This window comes from Nuphar pumila, chromosome 5 (assembly GCF_984573655.1).
Source record: "Nuphar pumila chromosome 5, dmNupPumi1.hap1.1, whole genome shotgun sequence".
Taxonomy (NCBI): Eukaryota; Viridiplantae; Streptophyta; class Magnoliopsida; order Nymphaeales; family Nymphaeaceae; genus Nuphar; species Nuphar pumila.
The window spans coordinates 13,545,829-13,556,792 of NC_143253.1; the positions used below are offsets into that span (position 1 = coordinate 13,545,829).

The 10,964-nt window shown below is 38.4% G+C and overlaps 1 protein-coding gene across 3 annotated transcripts; it reads right to left on the reverse strand.

Moving 5' to 3' along the window:
• Positions 1–826: 826 nt before the first annotated feature.
• Positions 827–7,234, reverse strand: LOC149836851 (protein KINESIN LIGHT CHAIN-RELATED 1-like). 3 transcript variants are annotated; one of them, XM_090005614.1, is made up of 3 exons: positions 7,025–7,234; positions 3,549–5,658; positions 827–1,260 (listed from the first exon to the last, which is right to left on the reverse strand). In XM_090005614.1, the coding sequence occupies exons 1-3, from the start codon at positions 7,089–7,091 to the stop codon at positions 1,029–1,031; spliced, it is 2,409 nt and encodes an 802-aa protein (XP_089861740.1). In that variant the 5' UTR covers positions 7,092–7,234; the 3' UTR covers positions 827–1,028. The 3 variants fall into 3 exon arrangements, with proteins under 3 accessions (XP_089861740.1, XP_089861741.1, XP_089861742.1); XM_090005615.1 differs by having other exon boundaries at positions 6,846–7,147; XM_090005616.1 differs by having other exon boundaries at positions 3,549–5,687; positions 6,846–7,130.
• Positions 7,235–10,964: the final 3,730 nt, after the last annotated feature.

Genomic DNA, 10,964 nt, shown 5'->3' on the forward strand with positions numbered 1-10,964 from the left:
CATATTTTGCTTTCCCATTTGAGAAACAAACAGGCCGTTACTTAGAAGAGGTCCCTGTCTGGCCTAGCCATGCTCACAACCAGCTGTGCAGAGTTACAGCCAACATGTTAATTTATTGGAAACATGCTCATGAAACATGACCAAGCGCCAGCTAAGGGCCTTTATTAAAGTCCATACCAAGAACAGCTCCTCATTTAATTGAGGCCAAGTGATGTTGGCAACTCATAGTATGAGGGTGGCTATATTTAATTCCACCTCTGCCATTGCAGGAGGGTCTACATAAATAGTCAAATAACCAAATAAAAAGTTCAAAAACCCATGGGTGCCCATCCTTTGCTTCAAGGCCAAAGCTGTATGTACCCCCTCTGGTGGGCAAGGAGAACCTGAGGTTTTCACACTAATGAACTTGCAAGTGAGTGAAAATAACTAAAAACTAATGCCCAAAATACTACATACCAGAAACATCTCACAATCAGGAGGTTAGACTTGAGTTTTTTTTTTTAACAGGCAAGTTGATGGGGATATTGCTCCATTGGTTTTTAATCCGAGACCAACCTTCACCCCCCCCCCCCCTCTGTTATAATAGTGTGACCTAACCATCCAGCTACCGCATTCAACCCCAAGAAGGATGGTAGATACATGAGCAAGGAGTGAAACCATATGCTTTTTCTTTTTCTTCCTGTTCAGCTTGTGCGTCAACAACATGATTGCGGCAGCAGAAGCCATTAAGTTTGCTCCAAAAGTAGGCATCCTACAGGTAATTCAGTTCAGGGAAAGAAATCCAATGGGGAAGACTAAGAACACTGCAGGAGATTCCAAAGCTATAAACAAAACAAATACAAAAGCTCTTAATCATTGGCCAACAGAATGAACAATATCGGTAAATAAATGAAAACAATAACATGCAAAGGCTCCCCTGATTTTCATATGTCCTTGCTGGAATGGAAACTAATTCCACCACTCGAATTTGTTAACGATATACATTTATAATCAGCGCCTCCACTGTCAAGATTTCATCATCATCTTCTTCACGAAGTTGCTATACCTGAGCTAGAAATGTGATTAAGAGTCTCTTTCCTTGTAATGTTGGATTCCAAGAGAGTCTCTAGTGATTTTGCTTTCCTGTTCCGGGTTCTACCGGCTTCTTTTAATAGCTCAGCCAGCCTTCTCTTCTCATCATCTACATCCGGGTTTGCTGTCCCCAGCTTCTCTTCCCTAATTCCTAGAACATACTCCAATATCTCAATTGCATCCTCCAACCTGCCAAGGGAACACAAAATCAATGGAGTTGCGTCAAGGGAGTGAAACAGAATAACAGAAAAAAAACCATGTCCATTGTAAAAAAAGCTTTCATGAAATGATTATGCAAGCGAAAGCAGACACATACAATGTTAATGGGTCGACAATCTTTCTTCCGAAAAAACAATAAGACAAACACCATCAAGTAAGTGATTCCATTTTAAAAGACGTTTTGAAAGTTGATCAGCGCTCCAGCCAACCTGAGTCTCTTGAGACAAGGATGAGGTCTATTTGAAGTTTAGAAATGACATTGAATAGCTTGAGTCATCTAAACTTTTAGTAGATCTTACACCATATTTTCCATATGGCAACCAGAGATTTTGAAGTATTCACCTCAGGAAATGTCTCCCCCAAAAGGTCAACGGCACCAATCAATTCATGAGGTACACTAAGGATAGAGCAAGTGAATCACCCATGCAAACTCCATATGAATATCAAGTGACCTAGCCTTAAAAGATGGAATCTTGGGTTTCTGAGAGTTCATTCTAATTAAGAATAGTCAACTGTAATCCATCATAATAGTGGCAACCGACCAATATGGATTTCCAAAGTTATCACCATAAAATAAAATGTTTCTGTCCTCTCAGTACCAGGAATGCCAAGGTGATCACTAGCTTGTATTTATCATCTTCCATCTGACACAAAGCTAGGCCATATTGAAGAAATACCATCAACGATCTTAGAGATTAGCCTCACTGGATGAGCAAACCACCTGAACAAAGCTCTCGATATCTCTACTCAATTTTCCTACTGCTATTGGCCAGAGGATAGACAAAGCCACATTTATGATGGCTGGTCCTTGCATTAGTTTGGCCATTTAATTAGGTTAATGTCCTTTCCCAGTCGTCTATACAACTGGTGGAAAAAAGCCTGAGATATCTAATGGAAGTTTCACCTAATCATCCAGCAATTGTTTTGAGTCATAACCATGCCGCATCTCTAGCTAATACAATCATTTTATTGGCCTTGGAATGAAACTTGGAGAGATTACTTGTCTTGTAGAAAAGGTGGTGGAATGGATGCAGATACAGCATTGCCCATAAAAAAATGGATTTATGTTGGGCTGGTTGTACAAAATAGCATCAAGAGCTACATGCAGCCACACCCTGGTGAGAGCGAATGTTAAAGAGAGAGTCCGTTGGAAGGGATGATCTAGGAAATGAATGATTGGAAGAGAACACCAATGAAAGAAGAAAGCCACATTGATGAACATTGACAAAAAGAGAGGCACATTGAACACAATCATTATTGCCAACAGCATTAACAGGAGGCAAGAGTGACCTGAATCGAAGGTTGATGAGGTGGATGATAGACAAACTGCAGGGCATATGCAAAACTAGACTGAAATCAACTGATCCCATACATGCTTCAGCATATACTGAGATTCCAGCAGCTGATGTCTGCACAGTGAACATGTTTTCAACAATCAAAGTTCAATGACTCCTAGCCTACAAGTTTAAAAATATGGACCTAGGCCAAACAACCCACAATGCTTCGACAAGCCTCCCAAAACAAATGTAAATCAAAAGTCTTTGTGCTACTGAGTGCTAATGGCACAAAAAAGCTAATAGTTTAGTTAGTGTGACAAAAATATACTATGCAGATTTAAGGTAGAAGTCCTCATGACATTAAAGCATGTCTACATACCTGAACATGAATCTTGAATCAAGAGCAAACTCAATTAAAATTTTCCACACTCCTAGTATTGTTTGCAAGATAGAAAGTTCTATGCCATGAGTTCAAGAAAACTGTACCTTTTCATTTTTTTTTCGGATTGACGAGAGAACTACATATCTTTTGTGTAAAAAAAGGATTAATGTTCCAAACAAAAGAAAGATTTTCCAAGAAAAGAAGGTGCAACTTCAAGTTTCAATTGGTAGCTAATATAAATTATTATTCAAAATGAATTCACTGTGAGATCTAGATCCAATATTCTTAAGAACTGAAACTTGAATCAAATGACAAATAAAGGCATGATTGTTTGCTTCAAATAGCTTTGGAAAAATCCAACCACCTGATATATCCTTTTTCGCTAACTACTCTGAACTTTGGTGAGATTTAAGCCAAAGAGAACAATGACAGTGAAAACTTCAGAAATTACACAAGCAAATGATTAGTATGTGGCCTAATAGACCAGCCATCGTGAAAAAGGTTCATTGTCAGTAATTATTGCTAGTGGGCTGTCCAAGAATAAGATGAAGTTCAACGATAACAACCAAGTCAAAAATAAGGAAACTGGGATGCTGTACCTGCCCATAGCATCATAAGTTCCAGCAAGATTGCTATATACTCCAAGTGTCTCGGGGTGGTATGGTCCATATTCTGTTTCAAAAATAGCCTTAGCTTCTTCAAACAAATCTGCAGCTTCATTTATTGCATAACGCTGCACACATGCCAGGCCCATTTGGTTAAGGACAATACCGAAAAAGGCAGATCTCTTTTCCCCACTGGCCCTAAGCTTTGCAACAGCATTTTTAAATGATGCATAGGATTCAGCATAGTTTTCAATCATATAGTACAAAACCCCCATTTGAGCCTCAATTCCAGCTACTGTGCCCTGCTGACCAGGGATGTCGTTCAATGTCTTCAAAGCCTTTTGTAGAAGCATAAGGGCCTGTTCATGCTCATTCATGGCTTCATAGATAGCAGACACCTCAGTGAATCCACTAGCAATTTCTTCCATTGGGCTTCCAGGAATAGGCTTGCTATAGATGCGAAGAGCATTCTCGCAATATGATTTTGATTCTCTGAGTCTTCCTGTCCTATTATACAAATTAGCAAGACGGACAAACACTGAAGCAACTGCTGGATGGTTTTCACCTTTTGTGGATTTGAAAACAGTAAGTGCTTTTTGAAATGCAAAAACTGACTCATCATACCGAGATAGTGATAAATAGATGTCTCCAATGCTGCAATCCACAGAGGCCACCTCATTTTCCTGGCCATTAGATACCATGGCCATGCTGGCCAAGACCAGATGCTCAAGAGCTGCTTCATAATCTCCCTTTGCATCACAGATAAGACCCATGAGCCTCCTGTCGGCAGCTTCTTCAAGAGAAGCAGACACTTGTTCTTTATGGATGTCAAGAGCTTGCTGGCAAAGTTTTGTGGCTTCATCAAATTGCAAAGCCTGCATATGGGCTTCAGCCAAGTACCTGCAACTTTCTGCAACTCTTGGATCGGTTCCTCCCAGAACACATTTCTGAATCTCCAAACCCATAGTGTAGCACTCAATGGACTGTTCAAGTTGACCTAGCATTGCAAACGTGTCTCCCAATTGCATATACCCAGAAAAAACAGCAAGGGCATGATCTTGGCTTTCTTCCAGGACTGGGATCTCGATTGAATGCTGAAGAATAGGGATAGCCTTATCATATTGTCCCAAATTGCAATGGATTGCAGCTAGAACATGCAAACTCATAACCAGATCCATACTCGGTTTCCCATTTTCACATTTCTCAAATGATTTTGCAGCCCTTGTAGCAAGTTCCAAAGCCTTTTGAGGGTTGTCACCAGACGAGATCAAATCCCTTGCCATCTTAAGCAGGAAAGGTCCCAGGTCCGGGTTATCTAGAGCGGCTTCTGAAGGATCGTCGGTTGCGCCTTGTGACTTGCCTGATGTTACAGATGAAGGCCTCCGTTTCTTCACAGAACTGATAGTATCAGTAGGTGGTTTAGCTGTATTACTATCTGGACTGGAAAGAGGCTTCTTCTGGACCCTGCCAGGGCTTCTTTCAACTTGAGATTCGCCTGAAATTTCAACAGAAGAATCATCTTCTTGGTTTGCAGGTGGTTTTCCATGCGTTGGTTTGTTCTTGGAAGTACTGGCTTTTGGTGAAAATTCATCTTTTGGCTGCTGAAACCCCTTTGGATCTATCTTAGTGGAACTGGACCATGAAGGTTTAGGCTTCGGCTTTTTCACAGTTTTCTTAATAGATTCATTTTCTTTCTTAGCCGACAATTCTTTCTCGCTGTCTTTTTCAGCACTTTCTTTCTCCAGTTTCTCTTCATCCATCTTTATTTCAGCTTGATCATTATGGCCAACATCATCAAGCACCCTTATTTCTTCACCACCCACAAGATGCTGCAACTCTGAGTCGATCCTGGACTCTTCGCCATATGATCCAAAGCTTTGCCTTGACGGGCTTTGTTCACCAGAACTCTGCATCTGGCAAACATTATCATACAGTCTTTCTATCGATGTGTCAACACAACTTTCCATAGGTACACCCACCATTGGGAACTCCTTACGTCCGCTTGGCAGCCTTTTGGGACTCAGAGGACTCCTAGGTGATGAACTCTCAAGCAAATCATCCACCTTATGGCCCACCTTCACTTGTGTTCGGATTCCCTCTGTATCTATTCGTCATCCATATAATTCAGGAATGCTATAAGCATAATTGAATGAAAAATAAGAAAACAAGGAACGTCCAACAAACAGTTCAGCATGTGCAAGAAAAATACACAAACAGTATCCTGCTGTCCTCTGCAGGAGGGAAACATACATTCAATTGATGCACCAAGCAATAGACAGGAAATTCAAAAATAGATCACAGAAAACGAAATTCCTCATCATAAAATTACCTGCTAATAATAGACATTTTTACTCGGTATTTCTTTTACACAATATTTCACGTCAAAATTCCATAAAAAGAACATTTGATTCCAGCAACGAAACAGCAACCAATTGAACGTTTAATAACTAAGAAAGCTGGAAAGATTGTTAAGAAAAGGTGGCAATCATGAAGAAATTAAAACATGGTTCGTGGAATCTTCAACCAACCAAGCATATCAAAAGAAATATATGCACCCCGAATTAATGATTAAAGAGATGGAAAATTTCAAATCCGACAGTAATTGGCAATCCACACTAGACAATTCGAGTTTTATATAAGGAGCCAACAACAGATCAAATACATTTAACCATTAATAATAATAATAATAATTATCATAGCAATAATCATAACTATACTTACAATCATAATAATTATTGTCATTAATCAAGAGATTTTCAAAGTCGTGAAGCGGGTAAACAACGAATCTAGAGAAGCAGGCTTTGGTTCACGGATAAGACAAACCATTAGAGCGTTGCACAACCAAAGCCACCATCAAGACTATCAATCAAATCAAGTAAAAGCAGAAACAGATCAAACATCATTATAAACTATCGAAAAGTTTGAAATTATAACAAGAAGAAGACATCATCAAACAAACTCGGGAATTTATAATTTTAATTTACAGAACTCGATGATGGAACAATTTTCAACCACAAACTAATCATGAAAACATTTTTGTTTCTCGATAATCTCTTGAAACACAGGTACCAATTGAACCAACAAAAGGAAAAAAATAAAAAAAGCTCAATGCTTCAACATCTCAACCTCTTCATGGTTCTCCAAAATGAAGACACCCAACTAAATTTCTTCAACAACCATGAACTCATAAAACACAAAACCTCTTCCTCCTAAGAACAAAGAAGAACATAAAAAACACCAAATTCAGAAATCCAAAGAAACAGAGGAAAATAAATGGAAACAAAGGCCTACCTTGAGAATCACCCATGAAATTCCTTCAGCAAAAGAAGGAAAACGTATAAAACAAACACTCAGATTTCCACTCTAGCCTTCTCTATACGGTCATTGGCTAAACATTTATTATAGAAGGGAAAGAAATAAAAGAGAAGAAAAGAGAAGAAAAGGGGAGGGTGTGGGGTGCGATTGGTTACTCGTACGGGGGAGCCACGAAGGGAAAGTCCGAACAGTGAACGAGTCCAGATGGGAAGAAGACGGCATCCGCGGGTGGTTGTGGTGGGTGACGACCCACTACTCCCTTCTTTATCATCACCTCCATCCTATTTTTCTCTCTCTTCATCGCCAATATATATTTTTTATTTAAAATTGGGATTTGGCGATTAAAAAACCCCCAAATGGGTTGATAAAGAAAGTGAGAAAATTGAAGGGTGGGGGAGGGCAGAGAGAGGAATAATGTCAAAAACCAAAAGAGGGCGACGTTTCCACCCCTCCCCACCCTTTCCCCTCTGCAACTGCTCTCTCTCTCTCTCTCTCTAACGGTTCTCTTTTCTCTCTCTAATAATATTTTTGTACTTTTTTTTGGATCTCTCTTTTCTATCCGAAATTACTTTTTCTGTAATTTTGTTGCTTTCTGAACTGGAAATTAGAGGGAGAAAAAAAGGTTAATTACAAAAAAATAAGAAGAATACAAGGGTTTGCTTTTTCACGGACTGTTCATTTACTGTAATTTTCCTAGCACGGGTTTTGATTTTAGCCTCTATCCTCTCCTCCATTCTCGTTTCATGTCCTCAGTTCTCGGTCCAAACAAGGAGAGACGTGACGAGACTCTATTTCTCTTAGATCCACTGCCATCCTTAAAAATATTTTAGTTATTTTACTAACAATGATCGAGAACGGGGAAAGCGTAAGTCCATCTCCATAAGGGTTTTGATTTTAACCTCCATCCCTGCCTTCATTCTCGTTTCATGTCCTCCATCCCTGGTCCAAATGGAGCGAGGTGGAGCGTGCCCCCGTTTTCCTCCTGTCCACTGCCATCCTTATTCTTGAATAAAAATGTTGGAAGAGAAAAACTTCATGTTGTAAATTTTGTCAATAGATATTTATACTAAGAAACCACCCTTGGATCAGATACCTAACCAAGCTGGCTTTGCCTGCCTTATGATCACTGTCTTGGCAGCCAAAAACTCCATGAACTTATCCCAGTTTAGGGCTCAAAATATATATATATATATATATATATCTGTGTCATGGTTAATGTATTACATCACATGGCCACTGAGATATATATGGTTGTTTTATGAAGGCTTTAATATGTTTAATATTGGTACGCTCGTGGGTAAAGAACCTTAGTTGGAACTCAGGGTGATAGGTTGTTTTGACCAAATCTAATCCCACAAATGTGTTCAAGATAGTCAAAATAGTAAGGAAGGACTCTTGAATCTTATTTTTTTTTAATATAGGTTGAAAATTTGATACATTGTAGGATTTTTTAACCCCTGCAAAATCTTATATATAGAACAACATGATCCCAGCTTGATTTCTACCGAACCCAAATATGTAACCTTGGAGGGTCTGATGTACAACGAATATTTAAAAACTAAAAATGTTTTACTAGGGTTTTTTTTACCCACGAGTGTAGCAAACATTTGGAGTACCTGCATGGTATAAATTGTTTTTTTAAGGAAAAATATTTCATAGATTTAATTAAAATAGAAAGAATTACATCATGCTAGAAGTCACTAAACAGTACTAAGCGATAAGAAATCACAGGATGAGATGGTGATTACACCTGCGTAGTATAAATAGCATTCAAATGATTGCAAAAATCTTGGAGGAAGATCGCTTTGGAAGCACGAATCTACTAGATTCTTTCATGCTTTGATAAGAAGTATTTGTGTGATATAAACAGTATGTAAATGATTGTAAAACTAATGGAGGAAGATTGCTTTGGAAGTGCAAACTCATGTTACTTTCTTGCTTCCATAATTTTATGATAAATTTGTTTTTAAAGAATGAAAAGTTTGATTTTTTAATAAAAATATGATATTGTTGAGCTTAATATGTATTTTCATATTAAAACATTATACTTTCTTTTTTAACATTATTTTTTATTTTAGAACTGTATGGTGATGCATATATTTCATGTTTCTAAAACTTTAAGAGATCCATTTTTAAAGCATGAGAAAGCTTGCGTCCTATCGATAAAAACATATATCTTTGTCAATTGGGTAAATATTGGCTAGTAAGAAGGTACTAACTAATGAGCTACAAGTTGTATCAATTCAATCTAACCACATAAATGTGTTAAGCATGGTTTGTTTGCTAATGATCAAGCCTTGGATCCTTTTCCGATGTAAAAATGTAATCTTTTGAGTTATTAAATTTTGGCACATTATGGGCTACTGATTTTTAGACTCCTCTAAAAACCTAATTACTTGTCATAATCACATGATTAAGAATAAGTTTCTTACTAAACAAACCATGTAGATCACATCCTTAACATTTGATCTACATAAAATTGATTTTTTTTAAAAAAAAAGTGATTTCTACTCATTAGTTCTTTACCTTCATTGGTAACCAATATTTACCCTTGTCAATTTTGATATGGATTTCTTATATTAAAAACTTTATGTTTTTAAATATCATATTTTAATTTTATAATTTAAAACTATGTATATGATGCACATTTTTAATAAAAAAAGCTTAATAGATGCATTTATGGCTTTATCTACACTTTTTATTATTGCCATATTGCTTCATTGTCACTTCTTTCTTGTTTTCTTCCATTCTTCCTAAACACTTCATGCAACACATATCTTAAATAATTGTTTTATAGGACTGCAAACGGATCAATATTATCAGATATCTGATTCGAATCCGACATATTTTTCAGATATGGATTCTTTAAGTAAAATCTGAATGTGCATTCAGATTTGTTCAACAGATCACTTTTGGATTCGACCCAAATGCATTTTTTTACATGTAAATGGCTTGTTTTGTTCTATTATTTTTTCCTGGATCCAGTATTACTTCATGTATTTCAGATTAGGATTCAATCTATCCTCCTTGGATCTGAATTCAGATCTACTATTTGAATTTCAGATTCCGATTTAGCAGGATTCGGTCCGAATCGGACCCATTTGCGTAAGCCCCTAACCGTTTCTTGCATATACTTTAACAACTATAACAAGTATGGTTTGGACACATTTACTTTGGTTTACAACATAACAATTACGTTTTGATGGTACTCAAAAAGTCTGCATATAACACAATCAATAAAACGATAATATAATGCATGCACCCATTGAATTGGTCAATGCAATTGCATTATCTAAAGGATGCATTAAAATACATGATCCAAATTCTAAAATAGTGTAAGGCACTAAGCATGGGATGCTATCATGCTAAGGCAAGGGAACATGAGAAAAAACTACAAGGGTTGCATCATCTAACTCCAAAGTTGCAACTCTTTTATCACCACTGGCCCAGAGTTGGACCCGATCGATGTCCTAGATGGTTGAGCCTTTGATCAAAGACCATGATCTATTCAACAAGAGTCCATTTTCAAATTAAAATAACCCCCCAAGAATAGGATGGCAGTGGACTAGGGTGAGGGTGGGGAGGGAGGACAAGCTCTCCACTCTTGCCCCGTCTCAAAATCCTGCCCTCCATTCCCGCACAGGTTTTGATTTAAACCTCTATCCCACCTCCATCTTTGTTTCATGTCCTTAACGGGGCGAGGCAGGGCGAGACCTCGTTTCTCCTCAGTCCACTGCTATCTCTAAAGAAAGATCGGGAACGGGGTGGGGGAGGGCAAGGAGGGGATCGAGGACGGGGATGGAGCGGGGTGGGTGAAAGCGTAAGTCCATCCCTACCTTTATCCCTGCACGGGTTTTGATTTTAACCTCCATCCCCGTTTCATGTCCTCCATTCTCGGTCTAAACGGGACGAGGCAGGACGAGCCCCCGTTTCCCCCAGTCCACTGCCATCCCTACCCATGCATTGATGAGGACAAAATGATCCCGAAGAGTAGGCCCCATTTCCTAGATGGTTAAGCCACCCCCTCACACCCACACACAAAAACCCTAAAGGGACACCACTGCCATTTCTTTTCTCAAGGGCAAAATTCTGGGA

What these genes read in the sequence shown, in the direction of transcription:
- LOC149836851 (XM_090005614.1), bottom strand. Translation starts at nt 7,091, where the DNA reads ATGCCGTCTTCTTCCCATCTGGACTCGTTCACTGTTCGGACTTTCCCT. An exon ending in TTCGTGGCTCCCCCGTACGA is followed by an intron (nt 5,659 to 7,024) that starts GTAACCAATCGC and finishes GATGACGAATAG; the next exon opens with ATACAGAGGGAATCCGAACA. An exon ending in ACTTATGATGCTATGGGCAG is followed by an intron (nt 1,261 to 3,548) that starts GTACAGCATCCC and finishes TTCCCTTGGCAG; the next exon opens with GTTGGAGGATGCAATTGAGA.